The sequence below is a fragment of the Somniosus microcephalus genome, chromosome 1, assembly GCF_052327205.1.
Source record: "Somniosus microcephalus isolate GS21.2 chromosome 1, FLI_Smic_1.0, whole genome shotgun sequence".
Lineage (NCBI taxonomy): Eukaryota > Metazoa > Chordata > Chondrichthyes > Squaliformes > Somniosidae > Somniosus > Somniosus microcephalus.
Genome location: NC_140987.1, coordinates 231,940,729 through 231,964,956, shown reverse-complemented (window position 1 = coordinate 231,964,956; position 24,228 = coordinate 231,940,729). Strand labels below are relative to the sequence as shown.

Below are 24,228 nucleotides of genomic sequence, written 5' to 3'. Positions count from 1 at the left end.
TGCAGCATCTTTCTCTTACGCATGCTCCTATGTGGTGCCTCCCCTGTGGCTTCAGCAGATGTGGAGGCCCCTTGCTCACTTTCTTGCTGCTCCTGTCTCGACACCTTTGGCGGGTGTCCTCTGGGGTTGCAAACCTGTGAGGGCTCGGCAACAGTCTGCTGCTCCTGCAGCTGTGCAGGGGTTGAGACGCCGATCTCAGTTGGGTGGGGACTCTGTTGGGGGTCTGACCGAGGGCTCTGCAGTGACATGGTCATGTGAGTGCTTGGAGAGGAGGCCCCACTTCCTTGTTGTCTGCCACCTACATCCCTCTCATGGGTCAGCCCCACTTCAGAACTAGCAAGTGGCTTGAGAGCACTTTGCTGCACATCAGAGGGGCCATGGGGACCTAGTCAGAAGGACTTCCATGAAGGTCAGGTTTCTCTGTTCAATAGCTGACCATCGCTCCGCAAGAGATGTCAGTCTATTCTGAACACTCACCATGTTTTCTACACTCTGGTGACTTAGCTCCTCCATGGTCATAGCCATCCTCCCGTCTACTGTAGCCAGCCTTTCCACGGAGGTTGCCATCCTTCCCGTGGTGCTGCGTTCGTGCGCCAATGACTCCACAAATGCTCTGCTCGTGTTCGCAATGGACTCCTCCATTCGCTCCACACTCGCAGCGACCCTGGAGATAAAACCTGCCAGAGACTCTTGCACCTGTTCCTCTAGTTCTAGCACTGCTGTTCTTCTGGATGGACACAGAGGCAGAGGGTCGACATGCAGCTGAGCCGAGCTGGGAGAGTCCTGCGCCCTCCGACTAGGACTCTCCACTGCTGTCCCTGTTTCCATATTCTGCTGATGCTCACTTGTGAGCTGTGATACACCAGGTGACAACACTACTCTATCTCGCGATGGTCCCACCGAGGTGTGAGTGTCTGCGTTGGTGCTGGGTTGGCTGAATTCTGCTGACGCTGCGCCCTCAGAGGTTGCAGCTTCCTCTGAGGAGTCTGGAGACTCAGGCTGTTCCTCCTGGATAGTGGGGATGGGTGCTTGCGATAGTCCTGTGGGGGAGTAAAGGAAAGAGTCAGAGATGTGAGGCCAAGGTTACATGCACGTTGCATATTGCAGATGATCATAAGTCCATCTGTTAGAGCTCCAGAATCATTATCCGCGACTCATGCAATGTCAATGAGAGAGATGAAAATTATTCTGTCACCAGCTTTCTCTGATGCACCCGTCTGTCCATCCCCCACTTGCGCATCGTCCTCAAGTCCCACTCTCTCCAGGACCGCCTCCTCCCAAGGGGTGAGGTGGGCTACTGAGGGTGGCCCTCCTCCTGTCCTCACTCTTTCCCTCTTATTGTGAGCTCTCTTTTCCTGCAATGAGGGAGACAAGTGGAGTTTGAGTGAGAATGAAGGAGTGAGTGCAGAGAATCCATTGCATAGAAGGAGACAAAAATGGAGTGAGTTGGCAAGACCAAGGGCCCTCCCTGTGTTTTGTAAGTTGTTTTCATAGCATCACAGTGATAGGGAGTGTGAGGGCTGCATAGTCGAATAGATAGGGGAATGTGACCATAGAGAGAGAGGGAATAGGTAAGGGTGCAGGGATGTCAGTGTCAAGTGGGATGTGGAGGAAGAGGTTGCTAAATCTGAGTGCTGGTGAGGAGAGGCAATGGGGATCAGATTGAGGGTGATGGCAAAGTCATACTCACTTTTCCAGTGCGCAGAAGGTCATGAAACCTCTTCCTGCACTGAAGTCAGGTTCTGCGGATGAAGGACGAGTTCACCTCCTGGGCCACCTGGATCCACACAGCCTTCGTCTGCTGGGGAGGCTTCTTCCTCCCTGAAGAAAGGAAGAGCACCTCCTTACTAGCTCTTGCTCCCTCCACCAAAGCTTGCAGGGCGACGTCATCAAATCTGGGAACAGACTTACATCTCCCGCTGCTCATTCTGCCTCCAGGTCCCTCTCACTGCAAAGGCCAAAAGGTTGGCAGTCTGCAGAAGAAGCAAGGCTTCTTGCAGACCTTAAATGCAGCAGCAATGATGATGTCATCAGAGGCGAGTTTCAGACTGAAAAAACTAATTGGGCCATGGGTTGCCACACGCTGGAACTCAATTGCCCAATTATGTGAAAATTGCATCAATCTCCCACATCGATTTGGAATCAGGTGGATAACACAAAAAGCGGATGACACGACACCAGCCCGCCCCAGTGACAAAATCCAGCCTTTGGTGTTCTTGGACAGATTTGAGTGCAGCTTTGGAAGTGGCTTAGTGAATTACAGTGAATGGTGAGACAGAACGGTAAACCCCCCAATGGTGATGAGTGTGAAAGGGATGGCTTGGGCATTGTAGGGATGCTTTATGGTGTTGGTTTCAATCGCCTTGATTTCAATGCCTTGATTTCAAAATTCTCATCCTTGTTTCAAATCCCTCCATGGTCTCGCCCCTCCCTATCTCTGTAATCCCCTTCAGCTCCTTAAATTCTGCCCTCTTGAGCATCGCTCATTATAATCGTTCAACCATCGGTTGCTGTGCCTTCAGCTCCTAGGCCCTAAGCTCTAGAACTTCCTCTCTAAACCGCTCCGCCTCTCTACCTCTCTTTCCTCCTTTAAGACACTGTTTAAAACCTACCTCTTTGACCAGGCTTTTGGTCATCTGCCCTGATTTCTTATGTGGCTCGGTGTCAATGTTTTATCTTAAAATACTCCTATGATGCGCCTTGGGATGTTTTACTACATTAAAAGCATTATATAAATGCAAGTTGTTGTTGTTGTTGTTGGTGGTGGTGGTGGTGGTGTGGGGTGGTGCCAACCTGGCACATCATGTGGCAGCCAGTGTGTACAGCATCAAGTGAAGTAAGTCTGGCCTCCCGGAGAGCAATGTGGTTGGGTGCTGATGGCCTCTGTCCTGTGCAGCATCAGTTGATTGCGGAGAAGGTTGGTGTTGTTGTTGGTGCTGCTGGTGTGCCTGGTGATGTTAGTGTTGGTGCTGATCATGGTGGGATTCTGAGGACCAAGGTATGAGAGTATAAAGGGCACCCATGCTGATGGAATAGATGGCAGGTGAAGTTGAGATGACAGAAGTGATCTGTCAATGGTGAGAGAGGTAATGAGGTCAGCCTGGATGGAGACTTGTGTAAAGACTTACAGCATGGTGAATCTGTTGAGGAAATGTAGTGAGGAACAGCTTGTGGCTGAGGGAAGATATCTCTGTAAGGTGGGAGCTTTTACTGTACATTTGAAGCTGTCAACTCAACAGCTGATTCAATGGCCACTGAACTCCCACCTCAGCTTGACAGATGTGATCCCCGACCAGTGAGGACTCCGTGGGCGAGCACATAAAATCAAAACGTGAGCTCACATGTATTCTTAATGATCTTTAAACAAAGTCATAATTACCTGAATTGAGCCCCCCCGCTGCTCTCGGGTCTGCTCTGCGCTGACAGACCTGACATCAAGAAAGGTGGGTGGCAGTGCATGGTGGTGGGTTCACAGCGGGATCCCGACCTGCTGGGAAAAAAAACACTTTCCCACCCGATCCGCCACCAATCGCGCCCGCTGACCTCCTGGAAAATCTCGGCCAGAGAGCAGGGATAATGAGCAGGTACTCAAATTGCCAGGACATGACTAGTGGTGTCCTGCAGGGATCTGTGTTGGGCCTTCAAATATTCAGAGTATTTATTAATGACTTAGATAATGGCATAGAAAGTCATATATCCAAATTTGCTGATGACACAAAGATATGTGGCATTGTAGGCAGCGTAGATGAAAGCATAAAATTACAAAGGGTAATGATAAATTAAGTGAATGGGCAAAACTATGGCAAATGGATTTCAATGTAAGCAAATGTGAGGTGATCCACTTTGGACCTAAAAAGGATAGAATAGGGTACTTTCTAATTGGTGAAAAGCTAAAAATAGTGGAGATCCAAAGAGACTTGGGGGTCCAGGTACCTAGATCGTTAAAATGTCATGAACAGGTACAGAAAATAATCAATAAGACTAATGGAATGCTGGCCTTTATATCTAGAGGACTAGAATACAAGGGGATGGAAGTTATGCTGCAGCTATACAAAGCCCTGGTTAGACCACACCTGGAGTATAGTGAGCAGTTCTGGGCACCACACCTTCTGGCCATGTCCTTTCCAGCACTCATCTGACAGACAGGCAGAATTTATGAAGCTTATGCAGGAGGTGACACTTGTTGGATTTTAGTTAACTGTTGAGCGTTCTACTACAAGCAATGCTGATGGGGGTTTGTTGTCAGATTCTATTGCATTTTTTATCTGTTATTTGGTGGCCTAGACGTCATTCCTATGCTCCTTTGAGACTTTCAGTGGGCACTGTGAGGTGAGTGCAGTATACGGGATGAAGATATGTTTCTGGGTATCTTTCTGGTTGAGAATGAGTAACTGGAGAGGGTTTGGTTTTTGCTGAAGTCTGCAAATTATGTCTCGATCTTGGCGGAAGAGCTTGTTGGTCTGTGTTTAGAGAGAGTTTGTGTTTTTTGATTAATATAGTAAAATGTGAATGACATAAAGATGGTTTTTGTGAAAGACTGACTCAAATAGCTTTCATATTTACTTTACACAATGGATTTCTATTTCTTTGAACAGTTTTGATAGTAAGACCGACTTGTATTTATATAGTAATGGAACATCTCAGAGCACTTTACAAAGGAAAAATGGTGGGCATCAAGTAGGAAGTAAGACATGTGGGCAGAAGGATAGGAAGCCAAAGAGAAGGTCAATGAGCGAGGCTTTAAAGAGGCTGTTGAAGGCAGGGATAGAGGTCAAGTGATTTTGGAAGAGAATTCCAGAGTGTAGGGAGATAATAGCTGAAAAAGAAGCTTCTGATAGTGGAGTGGAGGGACTGGGGAAAAAACAGTAATCCAGAGTCTTAGGAACAGAGGATGCAGTCAGCAGGAAGGTTCCCTAACTATTAGGGTAAGGATATGGGTCATGACAGGGTTTGAAGTGGATGAGCACAGGAACCAGTAGAATTGGGTGAGTTCAGGATTGATGGGTGTGGAGGACTTCATGTGGATGATGACCCAGACTCCAGCATTCAGATTAGCTAAAGTTTGTGATGGGGGAGGAGGGCAGGCCAGTGAGGAGAACATTTGGGAAATCATTCCTTGAAGATATATGGGTTTCAGCAGAAGAGACAATGAGGTAGGAATATAAGCAAGAGATGTTCTGGAAGTGGAAAAAAAATGGTTCTGGTGTTGGACTGGTTGTAGTTGAGAAAGTTTAGCTCAGAAGTCAGAAACACGTTGGTTGCTCAGCACTGGTCTCAGTGCAAACAAACAGCCAAGGAGAGAAGGAGTCATCACCAGAGACACATAGGCACTGGTGAGAGGCAAACAGGATGGCATCAGCTTTGCAGGTACCTGATAGAAATTTTGATTCATCCAGGACTTGATGTCAAGCAAACAGTCAGTTGGCACAACAATTAGCTTGAAGTGAATGATGGCAGGTAGAGAAGTAGTTTGACTTTTTTCAGTGTACATGTGAAAGATGTCTCACTGCTTGCTGATGATGCAAAGCAGTTGTATAAACAATTCCAATGAAATAAATATAAGGGGTAACTTTATGAGATTGTACTTCTCACATGACACCTTGGCCAGCAGCAGTGCACATCAGGCGTTCATTCACACACTGCTTACAATTAATGGGAAGTGAGTGTCTGAAATCCTGACTGGAATCCCTTGCAGGTGAGGCTCAATGCTCAGAACATAATTTTGTAAAATTATTCCTATGCCAGCAAAACCGCCCGTCCTTATATAAGGTCTCTGCTTCCCTCTGGAGATGCTCTGTTGATGTAGCGGCTGGGAATGGGTCATCCTGGTTTGGTCAGCTACAGATCAGTCCCAGGACCTGCATCAAATTAGCCAGAGTTGCTGTTGGATCCACATGAGCTATCCCATAACCAATGTCATGGGAATGACTTGGCTGAAGGAGGAGGGGCAAAGCAGAGAGACAAAATGGTGGGTCTCCATTAATGCAAAAATCGATGAAAAAAAATTAGAAACAATGGGAGATAATTTGGTGACATTTTAGGGAAAAAACTGAATAATTTTAATGGAAAGAACTGTCCTGGCTTTTCCTCCTTCTTTAAAGTTTAGTTGGTATACTCATAATGACTACTATGAGAGAAAATACAATTGATGCACTGCTGCAATCTTTTTAAATTATGATAAACCTTGTTTTATTCTCACGCACTGATCTAATAAAGTCGTGTTTTGAAATTCCTAGGACCTTGTAAAAGAAAAAATGGAAAAGTCACATAGACACTTCTTCCATACTAGCACAGAAATGGTCTCTATAGGGAAGATTTTAAGCGATCCGTTCCTCGCCTGAAAAATGTGCCACCATCAGTTGAGTGCCTGGTGGGGACCTTGTGCAATTATTTGACCACCTGATTCAATATTGTGGCAGATGTTTAAATGGGCGCCCAGCACTGCCACCCAAAACAGTCGGGAAGCTGTTTAATCTATCTATATATATATAAAAGGATAGTGGTGTCTCTCCATCTGTCTGTCAATCTGTCTGTCCGTCTGTCTGTATGTCTGTCTGTCTGCTATACATTCAAAAGTTATAGAGCGTACCTACACATATGTTATATCAAAAGAAAGCTGATGATCAGGGGAGTGTCATAGGCATATTTACATTTTGGTCAGACAAACATTGTTCGGACAGTATACAAAAAACTTTCAAAAATCCGCTCATTAGCGGTTGACCAATCCTACCGCTCATTAGCGTTGAGTGACCTGATGGTTGACCAATCAGTGCATCATGGGTGAGACCTAATCCTGCAGCCTCCCGAAACGTAGCCGCCATTTTTTCCCCTGCTTTTCCTCAACAGCGAGCGGGGCAGATGCGTCAGCCTGCCGGAGCGGGAAGTGAGCTGGGGTCACTCGGGCCCATTGGGTCACTCGGGCCGGGCCTGACAGCTGCTCGGCCCGAGACACAGAGCGGGGGCGTGGCAGCGGCCGGCCGTCAACCGCGCAGCCCGAGACACAGAGCGGGGGAGCGGCAGCGGCCGGCTGTCAACCGCGCGGCCCTCTAAACTGCCCTGACAACACCGGGCCACCCCAGCTAGTATATATAAAGAAGTCTAGTGGTGTCTGTCCGTCTGTCTGTCTGTCTGTCTGTCTGCTATACACTCAAAAGTTATAGAGCATACCAACACATATGTTATATCAAAAGAAAGCTAATGATCAGGGGAGTGTCATAGGCATATTTACTTTTTGGTCAGACAAAAATTGTTCGGACAGTATACAAAAAACGTTCAAAAATCTGCTCATTAGCGGTTGACCAATCCTACCGCTCATTAGCGTTGAGTAACGTGATGGTTGACCAATTGGGGGCGTTTCATGGTGTTCTTGGGCGGGGCCTAATCCTTCAAACTGCCGAGCGGGAGCTGAGCTGAGGTGAGTGGCGGCCATTACAGACCAGCCGGGCCTGAAGCGCTGGCAGCCGCCCTTCTTCACCCGCAAAATCTCCCTCCAGCTCTCACCTTTTAGCGGGGGAGAGGCTGCTTTAAATTAGATCGTTCACTCAGTCGCGTCTCACTTCATCTCTTTTGTTTTTCTTCTCTCTGGCCGGCTGCACAGTAAAACAGAGAACCACGCGGCCCGAGAGACAGCGAGCAGGGGAGCAGTGGCTCCGGCTCCGGCTCCGGCTCAGCGGATCGGGCGCTCATCAGGGGTCGGCCCGCAACACATCAACCGGGGGAGCGGCGGCTCTTTCTCTCCTTCCCCTCCGCTCTCTCTCTCTCCTTCCGCCCCCCCTCTCTCTCTCCCGCTGACCTCACAAAATGGCGGCCGCCCTTCTTCACCCGCCGGGCTCTCAGACACGAGTGTCCGGAGTGAAAGGCCTTCGACTGCCACCCGGCCAACCGGGTCCAAAGGCCCGCCTGGTTAAAAATGAGGAACCCCGGGCTCGCTTCTGAGCAATTGGCATCCGGCCTCCCGGTGTCGGACTGGCTCCGTTCTGGTACCGAGGTGAGTCAGAGGGAGAGGGAGAGAGAGAGAGAGAGAGAGAGAGAGAGAGAGAGAGAGAGTGTGGGGAGGGAGGGAGGGAGGGAGAGAGAGAGGGGCAGGGAGAGAGAGGGGGGAGAGAGGAGAGAGCAGCAGGGAGAGAGAGGGGGAGGGAGAGAGAGGAGGAGGGACAGAGAGAGGGTGAGGGAGGGAGAGAGAGGGGCAGGGAGAGAGAGAGGGGCAGGGAGAGAGGGGGTGGAGAGAGAGAGGGGAGAGAGAGCGGCAGGGAGAGAGAGGGGGAGGGAGAGAGACAGGGTGAGGGAGGGAAAGTGTGAAGGGGTGGGAGAGGGAGGGAGAGCTCACCTTCTTCCTTCCTTCAGCCGCCGCAATTCAAATTTCCCGCCGACCTCACAAAATGGCGGCCGCCCTTCTTCACCCACCGGGCTCTGAGTCCAGCCCCTTCCCCGGGGTGTCTTCCTCTCTTCTCTATCGCCTTCCCTCACTCTCTCCTTCCCTCTCTCTCTCCTTCCCTCTCTCTCCTTCTCTCTCTCGGTCTCTCCTTCCCTCTCTCTCTCCTTCCCTCTCTCTCCTTCCCTCTCTCTCTCTCTCCTTCCCTCTCGCTCTGTCTCCTTCCCTCTCTCTCTCCTTCCCTCTCTCTCTCTCTCCCTCCTTCCCTCCCTCTCTCCTTCCCTCTCTCTCTCCTTCCCTCCCTCTCTCTCCTTCCTTCCCTCCCTCTCCTTCCCTCTCTCTCCCTCCTTCCCTCTCCTTCCCTCGCTCTCTTTCTTTCCCCCTCTGTCTCTCTCTCCTTCCCTCTCTCTCCTTCCCTCTCTCTCTCTCTCTCTCCTTCCTTCTCTCTCTCCTCTTCCCTCGCTCTCTCTTTCTCTCTCTCTCTCCTTCCCACACAGACAGACAGACAAACTCATTTATATGCCCTCAAAAAATCCTCGGCACCGCCGGGCACTCCAGATATTATATATATAGGGGTCCTAGGCCTGTTGCAGGACTCCAATTGCAACTGTCAAAGAGGACAGTTCTCCACATGTTGAGAGGACTAACTGATGATCCATAAAGGGACCGCCGAAGGCCTCTCCAAAAAGGTAAGTTTTTCATAGAATCATAGAAATATACGGCACAGAAGGAGGCCATTCGGCCCATCATTTCTGTGCCAGCTCAAAAAGTGCTATCCAGCCTAATCCCACTTTCCAGCTTATGGTCCGTAGCCTTGTTGGTTACGGCACTTCAAGTGCATATCCAAGTACTTTTTGAATGTGATGAGGGTTTCTGCCTCTCCCACCCTTTCAGGCCCAGTTCCAGACCCCCACCACCCTCTGGGTGAAAAAAAGTTCTCCTCAACTCCCCTTTAATCCTTCTACCAATTATTTTAAATCTATGCCCCCTGGTTATTGACCTCTTTGCTAAGGGAAATAGGTCTTTCATATCCAATCTATGTAGGCCCTTCATAATCTTATACACCTCAATCAAGTCTCCCCTCAGCCTCCTCTGTTCCAAAGAAAACAACCCCAGCCTAGCCAATCTTTCCTCATAGCTAAAATTCTCCAGTCCTGGCAACATCCTTGTAAATCTCCTCTGTACCATCTCCAGTGCAATCACATCTTCCCTATAAAGTGGTGACCAGAACTGTACTCAGCACACTAGCTGTGGCCTAACTAGTGTTTTATAGAGTTCTAGCATAATCTCCCTGCTCTTATATTCTATGCCTCGGCTAATACAGGAAGGTATCCCGTATGCCTTCTTAACCACTTTATCTATCTATCCTGCTACCTTCAGGGATCGGTGGACATCCACTCCAAGGTCCCTCTGTTCCTTTACACTTCTCAGTATCCTCCCATTTATTGTGTATTCCCTTGCCTTGTTAGCCTTCCCCAAATGCATTACCTCCCACTTCTCCGGATTGAATTCCATTTGCCACTTTTCTGTCCACCTGATCAGTCCATTGATATCTTCCTGCAGACTCAGCTTTCTTCCTCACTATCAACCACACAGCCAACCACAATAACAATTTTTGTATCATCTGCAAAATTCTTAATTGTGCCCTTTACATTGGAGTCCAAATCATTAATATATATCTTAAGGTTTATGTGGGGGCCAGGAGAGGCGTAACTGCCCCACAAAAATCCTCCGACCTGCTGCCAGCCCATTTCTATGACTCTCCTCAACAGCCCCACCCTCCCGGCCTCTGCTTTCGCCCTCTGGCAGACTTTACCTGCTGGCAGGTTGCATGCTACAACTGGCTGATTATCTGCTGCTGGGAACTGGCAAGCTGGAGCATGGCATCTGCTTGGCACCCGCAGCTCGCTGACAAAATGTTAATGCGGCATGAGCCTGAAAGTGGGTCTGGCCCCTCAACTGCCACGTTGGGTGGGCGATGCGGGCATAATGCTGATATTGTGCCTGCTTGGAGCCCAGACCGAAAATCTCCCCACTTAAAGTTTATGATTGCTTCAGCGTGAGATGGGTCATCGCGAACTAGAAGTAGAACTCAAGTATATCAATCTTACAGCTATGCACTCTGAGATTTCCAGGAACTTCTAAAACAGGCTCCAAAAGAAAATGGCAGTTGTCACATAAATTCAGTAAAATGTAAAGCAGCAAAATGATTTGAATGCAACACAAGTAATGTATATCAATTGTATAAATTTATTTATTCAGGTGAACTGGACAGGTATCAGTGGGATCTTTGGTACAGAACAGGCCATAACTCCAATGCAATAAGAATCAAGATAAGACAATCGCCCAAATTTACCTTATATTTTCACCGCTTCATGGCATTATTTTAAAAAACAATCTGTGATGTGGCAGACATTGAATCAGGAAAATGAAATAAAAACAACAATTTTGATAGCAAAACCATTCCAGGGTAAATTTTGTGAGGCTCCTCATGGCCAGAGGGGCTTGGAATGAACAGCACAAACTGTGGAGCACTGTGATTTTTCTGCTATGTGCTGGCTGTGTGCAAGGCCATTTTAATGCCAAAAAATTCCTTTTTGGAGTCGCTGAGTTAGTGCCAAATCTTACAAGGTGAAGTTGAAGAGATCGCAAAGTCTCTGTTTGAAGAATGGACTCAGTCGCGAATATTTTTGTGGAATTTATGGGCTGAGGGTATTTTTCCCTGTGGTGGGATCACCCTGTGCAGATGCATGGGGGACTGGTTTGTTAAAAGTCCAGAGAACGCATGGCAGTTGGCTGGGACAAAAGAACTGTCAGTCATCCAGAATGTATGGGTTCACCCGACAGTCCTGGATAAAGGAAGGGGGCCATTGAACTTGAACTTATTAGAAAGCCACTCTAATATGCAAAAGCACTTCTCACCTCCATCTCAGAAGAGAAGCAGAACAATGAACTCACTGGCCTCAGCCAGCCAAAGAGGAGCCAGTTTTTCCCAACACAAAGACCGAAAGATATGTCCCAGGCTTAGGGCCATTAATCCAATCACGGAATACTCATGGGCCCGGTGATTATCCATCACTGATTAAGCACCAGAGTGCTTAGAAACAAAAGGATTTTAAAGATTGGCGGGAAAGATAGGGGTAGCCAGACTCCATTCTCTCTCTCGCTCCCGCTCCAACAAGATCGACCTAACAAGTACCACCAGAGAAGCCACCGAGCAGAGTGATCAAAACCGACCGCGTGTGGGGGAAAGCGTAGTCTCGAGTGTCCCAAGCCGGTAACCCATGAGCTGTAAGGGCTCAGAGTTTTCTCAGAAGTGAAGTTTTTGGGCTATTCCGAGGGTGGGAGCTTCGTTTGGTTCAGCCAGGCGAAGGGGTTCATGCGACTGGGTAATTCGTTGGTAGGGGTGGAATTAGAGTCCACCATAGCAACAAGGGAATTACTGCATGTTATAGTCTCCAGTTGTGTACTGTATGTATGTTGTTTGTAACCTGGATTTTATTCTCCACAGACACTGATTTCGTTCAGTAGTGTATGTTTTAGCCAGTGTATGTTGGACCAAATAAATATAAATTTGATTTTTCACCGAAGCATTCCTGTCCGTGACTTATTTAATTTACACTCTGAATAATAATTCCTGGGTACAGAACTTTCATAAGGTGGGGACGATTTGAAGCGTCCATCAAGCAATTGGGCTAGGATCGAAAACCGCTTAAATCTCTTGGCAACCCGCGGCAGGACCTCATTTAAAGGAGTGTAAATCAGTCATGGACAGCGCTTCTGGCGAAAGATCCCAAATGGAGGAAAGGATTTCTTCATGTGTTTAAGAAGGTAAATGTCACTAAGAAGTGGGTGCTAGGCTTGTTGTGTGCTGAGCATCCGGTGGATGTAGCGGCAGAATGGACGGAGGGCAAGGAGCACAGGCACAGCATTGAAAAGGCGATGTGGCTCGTCTGTCTACAAAGACAAGTCCAACTGCTAGATAAGCAGGTGGCTAAGTTAGAGGCAGAGCTCAAGGAGTCTGAGGCACAGTCAGATGCAAGGGCTGTAGTAGGGAACAGGTTATGCACGGAGCTAAGGGATGAGAAGCAGGGAAGAATATGCCAGGATGAAACCTTCTGTAACCGTAAGGAGTTCCTGCAATGCCAGGTAACTGAGGCAAAGGGGAATGAGAGGGTGGTTAGGGAGGAGAACGCTCGCTTGTCGAGTGAGGTAAAGGTGCTGGGAGAGGCTGGAAGGATATTCAGGTGGCATACAGAGTCGCCAGCACTGGAGGGTTTGATAAGGGTAATCATGGTCCTTACCAGGAGCAGATCTGGAATTTGACCGATGCACTATCTAAGGCCAAAGGGATGGTCTGCTTGGTAGCTTCGGGAGTGGCCCAGGTAGATGAGGAAGAGCAGGAGGGAGATAAGGAGGACTGTGAGGCAGAGAAGGACGCTTGACCACTGCCCGATGTGCCGGGACCAGGACCCATGTGCCCTGGCTGGCAGCGACAATACGGTGTGCCCGTAGACGGTCAAGAGCAAGGAGCAATGCAGAGTGACTTCATGGTTCCATATATGACCCCCCAGCTGCAGGCAATGGTCTCTAACCTGACCAAACTGACCAGCAAAGGGGACCCACTTAACCATTTTACGGATGTGGAGCAGGTGGGGGGGATCAATAATTGTAACGAAGCTGAGACAGCCAAATTACTTTAATTTTCCCTGGATAGTAGGATGTACCAGTTGCTCTCAGCGGGTAGCAAGAGGGGACAGGGTATGTTAAGGGGATAAAGGATGACATTATAGGGACTATGGGCCTCAATGATGGAAGTCCCTTCTCCCGAGTGGAAAGGACACTGCAGTCAGCTGGGGAGGCACCGCAGGCTTTCCACAGACAGGCTTTGGCCCGTCTACCGGAGGGCCTGTGCAGGGGTGCCCGACCAGGCGCAGCTGCAAGGGGAGCCTAGGGCTCATTGGCTGAGGACCCTGGTGGCGAACAGCCTGCCCAGGATCAAGACCAAAGCAGAGGGACGATTCGATTCCAGGGATCCCCAGACCACAGAAGAGTGTGAGATCCGGCAGTTAACTCTCTCTTTTAAGAATGGTAGGGGTGAGGATGACAAACCAAAGGGCAGAGTACACGAGTTAAAGCCTAGTGGAGGCAACGTTAGAAGAGAGTGGCGCCAGGAAGGGAGTAGCTCAGGGATGAAGCAGGGTTGTTATTGGTGCGGGAATAAAGGGCACTGGAGGAGAGACTGCCCAGTCTCTGACAAAAGGAGCGGGAAAGGGGATCCTCCAGTGCCAGTGCAGAAAGCCGCAGCTGTGGCAGGAAGTAGCACTGATCCGTTCGCGGTATTAGTGGTTGCTCTCCGTGCAGTCTTTCTGGCAGGGCAGGGTAGGGTGGACACGGCAGCGGGCAGCGTACTCCCATCCACCCCGAACAATCCTGACCTATGACTAGGGGCTTCTCAGCCGGTTTTCCTGTGCCCACTAAGTTATGATGCTTGGAAGAGACCGTGCATGAAGATGGGGTGGAGAAGGTGCAAGGGACCTATCTGCTGGATACTGGAGCATCAAGCAGCATTATCTATGCAGATAACCTGACCACATCACCTCTATTGAGCGGGGTCCCATATAACTTACGATAGCAAAATACTGCGGATGCTGAAAATCCGAAATAACAACAGAAAATGCTGGAAAAACTCAGCAGGCCAGGGCACCATCCTTGGAGAGAAAAACAGAGTTAACGTTTCAGGTCGAAGACCCTTCGTCAGAACTGGAAAAAAAGCAGGAAAAGGAATAGATTTTAAAGCAAGTGGGGGCTGGGAAAAGGGGGAGGGGATGAAAGAACAAAAGGGAAGGTCAGAGATAGGATAGAAAGCAGGAGAGATTACGAGACATTGAGAGACATTGGCCCTGAAATTAAGATCGGGAGCTTGCCGCGTGTGCAAGCCCCCGATGTGCACTCACCCTGTGCGCCGACATCTGAAGCCCGGGCCTGCTCGCATTTCCTGTCACTGGCCCGGTTCAGATGTCGGCGCGATGTGCTTACCTGATCCAGCGGCGTAGTTAGTGCGATGTGCCGGCTGGGATCAGGTGAGCACTGTGCAGCCAATCAGGGGAGGGAAACTCATTCATGAGTTTGACAGAAAGAGCTGTCAAACTCATGAAAACTCCTGGCCCCAAAACACTACTTAGAACTGAAAGAAAATTAAAAATAAACATTGCACTACTTAAATGAACAATAAAGATCTCTGAAAAACTATTTTAAACAATAATTTTAAAATTTGAAATTTTTTTTTTTTTTTTTTTTTTTTTTAAATCGGGGCTAAAACTAAACTTACCTTATTGTAAATTCTTTAAAAATAACAAACCTGTGGAAAAATTTTTTCTCAATTGTACTAAAAGCCCACTTACCTGAAAAACGAAGTACTTACATGTGGTTTTTCAATGCGTAAAGACCGGAGGCCTTTATACATGCGCAACGCTGAAAAAAAGGAATTTCACTGCGCACGCGCTGCCTATGCAGTCGCGCGCATTCTGCCTCTTAACCCCTTGGGTCAGAGGACAGGAAATGTCGGTTTTCAGCGCATGCACAGTGCATGCTGAAAACTGGCAATTCCTCCGGGCACACGCGTGAGTACCCCGTCCGTACTCACGCGTTGTGCCCGGAATTACTGGGCCATTAAGAGATATTCAAGGAATAAAGGATGGCTCTAGATGAAGTGTGAATGGTCCTGGCAGAATGAAGGACAGCTGCCATGTGGGAAGGAAGAAAAAAGCCCCGACGAAAGTGTGGATTAAAAAAAAACTTAGTACAGTAATTAGATACCATATAACTTAGTAGGGTTCACCGGGAATGAACAGGCTGGGTCTTTCTCCATCCCGCTAGCCATCGATCTGGGCATACTCCATACGGGGTGGAAATGTGCCCTGATGCAGTGGGAGCGGGAGGGAATAGGCATTTTGGGGGCAGACTTCATACTGGCCCACAAGATATTGGTGGATTTCTGGAATCACGGTCTTTGGGGGGCAGTATGCATGAGAGAGAGGAGATGGAGGTGGTAGTTATACCAGGGAAGCAAGGCAAGGGAACCGTGTGTACGATGAAGCCCAAGGGTATTTATGACCTTGAACATTTGGTCACTTCTACCCCGGCGGAGTACATAGCGCATGTGCGAGCCAACCTCGCGGCATTCGCTACACACAAGCATGGCTGTGGGAGGGTAATAAGGGTGGAAGTCAGAGTAGAAGGAGACCCCATGGCGTGACCACAGAAACAGTACAACTTCCCCAGAGAGGCAGAGACGGATTTAGAGACGGCATTGAGATCACTGGTTGAGCAGGGTGTGTTGAGACACATAGCGACCCATGTGAAGTCTCCGATTTGGCCGGTTAGGAAACCGGACAATTCGTGGAGAGCCACTGTGGACTACCAGGTTCTTAACAAGAACATCCCAGCCTGTGCCCCCACCGTCGCAGCCGTAGCCGACCTGATCAGGAGTATCCCAACATCCACAAAAACATTCACGGTGCTGGAAATTTCGAATGGATTCTGGTCTATCTCTCTCAAAAGGGAGGACCAGTATCAGTTCGCTTTCACTTTCAAGGGTCAGCAGTACACATGGACCGGCTTTCCCCAAGGGTTTCACAATAGTCCATCTATTTTCCGCCAATGTATGACCAACTGTTTAAAAGGGTTCAGCAGACCGCAGCAGCTTGTGAAGTACGTGGACGACCTGCTTTTGTTCTCCAACGAGGGGGAGGAGCATGGCCCACTGCTGGCTGAACTACTGAGTCTGTTAAAGGAAGCTGGGTTCAAGGTTAATCCCAAGAAAGCACAGATCGGCCAGCAGGAAGTAAAATTCCTCAGGCTGACTGTGCATGCTGGGGAGAGGGCCATCGATGAGGTGAGGAGGAAGGCCGTAAAGGAGCTACCTGCCCTGACCACGGTAACGGGGGTAAGATCCTTCCTAGGACTCACAGGGTACTGCAGGGATTTTATAGAGGACTATTTCGCTACGGCAGCTCCTCTACTCCGGCTCCTCCACAAGGGAGTGGGCTGGGAGTGGGATGAGGACTGCATGGCAGCTTTTAGTCGTCTGCAGCGAGATCTACAGACCGCACCGGCTTTAGGAGCGATTGATGGGGGAAAGGAGTTCATTTTAGAGGTAGCTGCCACAGGGGACAGTTTGAGCACAGTGCTGCTCCAGGAGCGGCATGGCAAGCTGAGGCCTGTGGTATACTCATCAAGAATCCTCACAGATGTGGAGAGGGGGTACTCCAATTGTGAGAGGCATCTGCTTGCCACACATTGGGCCGTGAGGAGATCACAAATCTTCATGGGGGCATCCCCGATAACTCTCTTAACCCAGCATACGCCCACTCAGATGCTTCTGGATGGCAGGATAAAGGACGGCACAGTGAGCAGTGCATGCATTGCTCGCTGGACTTTATTGCTCTCTCAGATGAATTTGAGTGTGAAAGGCCTCTGTGAGCCCAAGCTCGCCGCAAATTTGATCTACCCAGGGGTGGCCCACAAATGTTCTGTTGAAGGGGTATGGGACGTAGACATAGGGTTATGGCCTGGGATCCATCCTACGGGCCGCAAGATCTATGTAGACGGGTCCAGTACAGTGGTGGCCAGGGAGCGACACACTGGATGCGGGATTTTTGACCCAAAGGCAGGCATTGCCAAGGCCATTAAACTCCCGAGCACCATGAGCGCCCAGCACGCTGAACTGTCGGCGGTGGTGTATGTGGTTACCCACCCTGAAGAATTCCTTACACCCTACACAATTTGCTCGGACAGCATGTTCACTTGCAATTTGTGTACAGAATAGTTAGCCATTTGGTCTCGTCGCGGGTTCACATCTGCAGACGAGAACCCCCTAGCAACCAAGCCATTGTTGTGGCAGATCATAACATTAATAGGAACCCAGGGGGGTTTCTATATCCACAAAATCAAGGCCCATTCTAAGACAGAACCCCATGCAGAGGGCAACCAGCAGGCCGACGTGCTGGCCAAAGAGGGTGCTCGAACGGGCACGTTTTGGGATCCATATGGGTCGAGTCTGGTAGCAGCAATCAGAGACAGAGGTGGGACCCAAGGGAGTGCAGGGGTAGCATTGGCCCCGGACCTAAAGATGGTCCAGGCACAGGATCCCGCCCTAAAGACTGTTCTGGAGACGCTGGCTAAGGGAGACAAGGTAGAGGGTCCGTACAGAGTGGCAGGTATTACGGTAAAGGAAGAAGCCTTCCCATGCCGAACAGCCACATCTTTGGGGACTGCAAGGATTCTAGTGAGAGAAATGTTCTCTAGGTGCGGGCTACCACAGTATGTGGAGTCCGATCAGGGGAGTCACTTCACAGGGGCAGTCATGCAGGCGACTCTGAAGAAGCTAGGTGTAGAGGGTAAATGGCAAGTTGCACACAACCCACAGTCATCGGGGATTGTGGAGCGGATGAATAGGACCATCAAGGAAAGGTTACGGAAGGAGACGGGAGACTCACCTAGAAAATGGGCGGAGGGCTTGCCGTTAGTTCTGATGGGGGTCCGAGCTAGCCCGTCTAGAAGCACAGAGTATTCCCTGCATGAGCTCATGACTGGCAGGGTCATGAAAATGTCCAGCCATGTACTGGCCCTGGTTCTCATGGAAGGTCAGTTGAGGGAGGTGAACTGGGCAGGTTTGTTAAGAATTTGCTTCAGCATCTCAGACAGATCCATTGGCAGGCTGCCAGTAACATGGGGAAGCAACATCGTAGAAATCGTTAATTTCTTGAGCCTCAGAGGCACTATGAGTGGAAGGTTGGAGATCAAGTAATGGTTAGAAACTTCGCCAGGGTAGGGACTTTTGAACTGCTATACATGGCACCGTACAGTATCGTGGATAGGGCGAGTCCAATGGTATATGCGGTCAAAATGCCCCGACGCACTAAGTGGTTCCATATCAATCAGTGCAAGCTTTTCAACCCTGGGGAAAGAGCTGATAAGAGGAGGAAACAGCAGGGAGTGGTGAGCTGCGCTACAGGTGTGGGTCTCCAGCCCATAATCTGGGACTGTGAGGAGCCCACAGAGGTACCAGTCGTTCCACCTGTGGGGGCAGGAGTGAGAAGGAGTGCCAGGATCCCACGGCCGAGGGTACCGTGGATGCCTCCTTACACACCGGTGAACGAAGGAAACCGGAATCGTAAGAGGCCCAGGGTCGAGGAGACCTAGTGTGGCCACCCGGAGATGGGTGGCGCTGTACATAACTTCTTTCTCTCCCATCTGTTGCCTTAGCTTGTCTGTATAGTTTGGATTTTAATCGTGTGTAGCTGCGTCTTGAAAGGTGAGGCATCACCCAAGGACAATGTTGCATTCTGTGTGTTTTCAGGGAACGCCTAAGAACAAGATGAAGTCAGCCATGGTAGTCCTGATCGTCATGATTGAAGCTAGCACGAGTCACAGGGGTGACACCGAGGAATCGGTTCTCTTCGGCTGCACCGGTGGAGACGGACCAACCATGACCACTGGAGGTGGCTCGAATGATGGGGCGGGCGTCTATCTCCACGAGGGAAGATGGCCTGGATGGCTGGGGTCGAATTCCACCTGGTATTCCAGCCATGAAAGGTTCACCGATAGTGAAGTGTCCATCCCATGCCCGACAATAGGGGTTACCACCTCTCGGGTTAGGGTGACAGAGGGTAAATGAGTGTGCCTTAGATGTAGGGGACACATTCCACTGAGCGCGGATTCAGGGGACCAGACAGCTGACTGGGAAAGACTAAGTAATGACATGTACCGGACGATCACGGGTTCTCAGGGAGGAGTGAATGTGTGTTGGGATAAGTGGTGGGAATCCGAGGAAGAGGTTTATGTGTGTATGTGGGGGTCGGAAAAGATCTGCCCAGCGGGTGTGTCGATTGCGTTTAGCAGGTGATGGCAGGACGCCGGGGTTGGGATCGGAGTGTGGACTCTTGTGTAATCCCAAAACCCCCAAACACCATCAATGCCACAGAGCTCATGCACCGGGAAGCCCCCGCCCAGAGCCCCGACAGTACAGACGACTGTAGATGGGTGTCCCACCACCACCAGGGGTCCAGGGAATGGGTTGGTGTTAATCCCTACTGACAAAGTGTTGTTTCAGAACGTGCACTACGCCGTGGCATCCGTGATCCTGAACCTGACTGAAGTCCATCTGCCTGTGTGGTGTCCAAGGAACATGGAGAAGCTTTATGAAGCTCTGTTAAAAACGATGTTTCAGGATTTTTATGAACTGGACTATGGAAATATAGAGAAAGAACAGCTTTATAATCTGAATGTTGGGGATAGTGTGGGGTCCGGGAGGCAGAGAAGTGGGACCTGGAATGATGTAGCCACAGCGTTCAGTACAGGAATGGGTATTGTTAATATTATGGATGATGCACTACTCCAGATGCAGATCACTGGGTTAAAGAACCAACTGCGTAACATTCTAGGGGAAGAGAATACAGTGGTGGGTTCAGAGCTTTATGAGGACCAGGCAATGACCGTTCATTTAAAGGAGGTCATTGCGGAGCTGGAGAGGCACGCAAAAACTGTTAATGATTTGGTACAGGAGGAAAGGAATGCCTTGGAGCAGGCTGCACGGAATGAGGTGTTTGTGTTGTATGGAGCATGGTTGCTGGGCGAGGGCCGCAGTAATCTGGAGGACCTGAGGCAAGGTCGGTCCCTTCATGGTTAAGCAACAAGTATCTCGCCACACTGTAGCCGTATAGCAATTCGTTGAGCCCGTGCCAGCTTTGTTTAGCTTCTGAAGCCTACCCTGTCCCTGTAGATTGTGGGCGGTCCAACCATACTATGTGGAGCATTTCGGGTACTCAATTCCTTTCCTGCCAGAACACCTCACTGAGTTAATAAAGGCCGTTGAGCGCTCCCAGAAACATTTTTACACTTTAGAGCAAAAGACAGTAGAAGTGGAGGAGGAGATCAAGGGGATTGTCTCGCCACCATGGTGGGACATCGGTCTGAGTATAGAGATTCCTCCCTGGATCCGCATCTGTTCCCATGCATTAGTGATCATACAATTGTTGCTTGTAAGCTACTTGTTTTACTCCAGCTGCAGGCGACGGAGCCAGATGCTCCGAGTGCAGTGGCAAGGGGTGTTAGATCGATCCGGAAAGGTGTAATTGATTTATATTGATGATGGTTTCTCCCTGCCAAAACTTGTAATGTACCAAAGTTTTGTAAGCAAGTTTATTGTATTCTGGTTATAGTTTTACACTCTGTATTGCGCGATGTGCGCTGTTGCATTTTTGTGATGTGTTACCACCTGTCAATGCTGCACTGTGTGATGTGCGTGGTGACTTTTTGGTAACATCCTGTGGATCTTATTAATGTTCTGTATTTTGACTTGAAGTTTGTCGGTGGGAATTGGTACCCAGCCGTTTGAATGTGTTATGAAGCCGTTTCACTGATGTTTTGACTCGGTAGAAGGGAACTATGACACGCAGTAAGGGGTACAGTTCTGGGGTTTAAAACATAAAATCAGGGAAACAACTTCACTTGTGGGAGACTTTGGCTTTTGCTCTCTTGTCGAATGATGCTTTGTAGAAAGAATAGCATCAAACGGGGGACTGAAGAGATCGCAAAGTCTCTGTTTGAAGAATGGACTCAGTCGAGAATTTTTATAGAATTTAAGGGCTGAGGGTGTTTTTCCCTGTAGTGGGATCGCCCTGTGCAGATGCGTGGGCGACTAGTTTGTTTAAACTCCAGAGAACGCATGGCAGTTGGCTGTGACAAAAGAACTGTCAGTCATCCAGAATGTATGGGTTCGCCCGACAGTCCTGGATAAAGGAAGGGGGCCATTGAACTTATTAGAAAACCACTCTAATATGCAAAAGCACTTCTCACCTCCATCTCAGAAGAGAAGCAGAACAATGAACCCACTGGCCTCAGCCAGCCGAAAAAGAGCCAGTTTTTTTTCCAACACAAAGACCGAAAGATATGTCCCAGATTTAGGGCCATTAATCCAATTACGGAATACTCATGGGTCCGATGATGACCCATCACTGATTAAGCACCGGAGTGCTTAGAAACAAAATGATTTTAAAGATTGGCGGGAAAGATAGGGGTAGCCTCTCTCTCTCACTCCCACTCCAACAAGATCGACCTAACAAGAAGTACCAGGGAAGCTGCCGAGCGGAGCGATCGAAACCGACCGCGTGTGGGGGTAAGCACAGTCTCGAGTGTCCCAAGCTGGTAACCTGTGAGCTGTAAGGGCTCAGAGTTTTCTCAGAAGTGAAGTTTTTGGGCTATTCCGAGGGTGGGAGCTTCGTTTGGTTCAGCCAGGCGAAGGGGCTTATGTGACTGGGTAATTCATTGGTAGGTGTGGAATTAGAGTCCACCATAGCAACAAGGGAATTACTGCTGGTTATAGTACCCAGTTTTGTACTGTTGTTTGTAACCTGGATTTTATTCTCCACAGCGACAGTGATTTCATTTAGTAGTGCATGATTTAGCCACCGAAGCATTCCTGTCCGTGGCTTATTTCATTCACACTCTGAATAATAATTCCCGGGTATAGAACTTTCGTAAGGCCGGGGTGATTTGAACCGTCTGTCTAGCAATTGGGCAAAGGTCAAAACCCGCTTACAAAGTGTATTGTATAAGATGAGAGATACTACAAGCTACACTACAACCTTAATGCTTACAGAGCAGAACTAATTATAAATCTTCAAGAGACAATGCCTTTGTGAAAATACATCCTGAAATTATTTTTCTTTTGGGGAGGGAGAAACACTTGAAGGACCATGGCCTCGATTTTACCAGCCCTCACCTGACGAAAAACAGGTGGTGATGCAGTTAAAATACCGGGAGTCACTTTTCACTCTGATTCCGCTTCCTTCCTTGTGTGCCCCATATTAACCTGCTCTTTAGAGCAGGTGAACAGGCCACCCACAGGAAGGAAGCGGCTTCCTGTTTCTTTGGTTCCATCATCCATTGTTCCAACCTAGAATGGTAATTGGGGACCTCTTTACATCATCGGACCTTAATTCCCATATTATAAGGGGCCTATCAGCTAAAACAGGCAGGCACTTTGGAAACCTGAAAATGGAGCCAGCAGCATTGCTGGTGTTACCGGGATGGTGAGGCTACTGACCCCATTTTGAGGTGGTTACCGCCCTGTTAACCGCAGGCAAAGTGTGAGGGAAAAAGTCTAACTAAGATGACCCGCTCTAGCAAATTATGGCCATTGTCGCATCTGGGACCTCAATAACATCATGCCCAATGGTCTATCGCCTTAACTAATGAAGAGAAGGATAGAGAAATTAATAGAGTGAACAACAGAGAAGGAAAAAGGGTGAATTAGAGTAAATTAGATACAGAAAGAGAGGAAATGAAAGAGGGTGGATTAAGAGAGAGAGAAAAGGGAGATGAAAGGAAAAGTAAGAAAAGTACTATTAAAAAAACAAGCAGAAGAGGATATTGTAGTATTGTATCCTTGAGAAGTTAATAAGTGAATGGCAGGGTAGGTGTGTGAAATGTACAAACATTCTTGACCCATGAAGTATAGAACCAGCAGTCCTGTCTATCATGATCAGCAACAGTGGAACTACTTTCATAGGAACATAGGACATCCAACAGTTCACCATTTACCACCCTGGTAGTCGCATGATACAACAATAACGGCGTTGCTGACTAATCATAGCAATCAGTCTCTATCAATTAATCTACAACAGATCCAGACATGACGCAAGGAAAATCTCAATGGTGGACAGCATAGGTCCAAAGTCACCTTTTTCCTCCCAAGCATGCTATACTTACTCAAATTACTCATGTACTGTGCCACAAAATTATTTTCTGAAAGAAATCTCTCCAATTTGCCATTCTGAGTGCCGAAACAGATTTGCATCCTGAAAATGATTGCCTTCCGACACTAACGGGAGTGTGGATGGCAAGACTGGCATACAAAATACTGCCAAGACAGATATAAAGTTTTTTAAAAAACCTCTAAGAACAATTCACTACCTGCTGGAGTAAGACTCCACAGCTTTGTTGTTCCTCCAAGGTTGAGCATGGCCATGTCAGGACTATAAATGACATGATTAACAGGGTCCTTATGACATGAATTACCAGCCTAAAAACCTGCGGTGAGATTAATTCGTATTAACAGTGTAAATCCAGCAATTTAATGAGACACAATTAATTTCAATGGGGAGGCTCATAGCGAGGTTGCAATTTTTTCACTTTTGTCAAGGTTAACAATGGAGCAGTGTAAATGATCCAGCAATTTGTGGAGAATCGGAGTTCATGGCGTATCTATTCTTCACCACAAATTACTGGATTTTTTAAGAACTAATAAAGGTGAGCGCCATTAATTTGCCATTATTTTTCCAGCAATTTCTGGCCCCTCTTGTATTTATAGTGTCTTTCATGTTCACAGAATGTCCATGGTACCACTGTCACTATGACCTTCTCTGTTTTTTTCCCTCTTTCACATTAACAGGAGACACTGGGGTAGATCTTGACTTTGTGCAATAGTGTAAAACGGGTGATAGCGAGTCGGCAGCCCATTTTACAGCTCTCCCCATTTTTATTTTCATTGAAGTCAATGGGGAGAGATATAAAACAGGCTACTGAGTCACGATCACCCGTTTTACACTATCCCACAAAGTCAAGATCTACTCCACTGACTTCAGGAGCTTACAATATGAATGGGATCATAGCCGTTCTGTAGCTGGGATAATTTTTAAAATCTTTCTGATATTTGCAATGCTTCCTTTGAGCCCATAAGATCAGCTGGAGAGATACCATGAGAGCAAAGACAGCAACTAAAAAGAAAACAAAACAAGATTATTAGCACATATGCATGTGTTTCCTGCATGAAAATGTATTTTAAATCATTA

At 48.4% G+C, this 24,228-nt stretch overlaps 1 protein-coding gene across 1 annotated transcript in view; it reads right to left on the bottom strand.

Moving 5' to 3' along the window:
• Window positions 1-10,603: 10,603 nt before the first annotated feature.
• The window catches only part of LOC147124677 (trans-2,3-enoyl-CoA reductase-like), a 287,573-nt gene continuing 273,948 nt past the window's right edge, over window positions 10,604-24,228 (bottom strand). Inside the window, exon 12 of the mRNA XM_085991303.1 lies at window positions 10,604-24,153. Within this exon, the coding sequence (XP_085847429.1) occupies window positions 24,026-24,153 (128 nt within the window). The 3' untranslated portion in view covers window positions 10,604-24,025. The remainder of the gene's footprint in view (window positions 24,154-24,228) is intronic.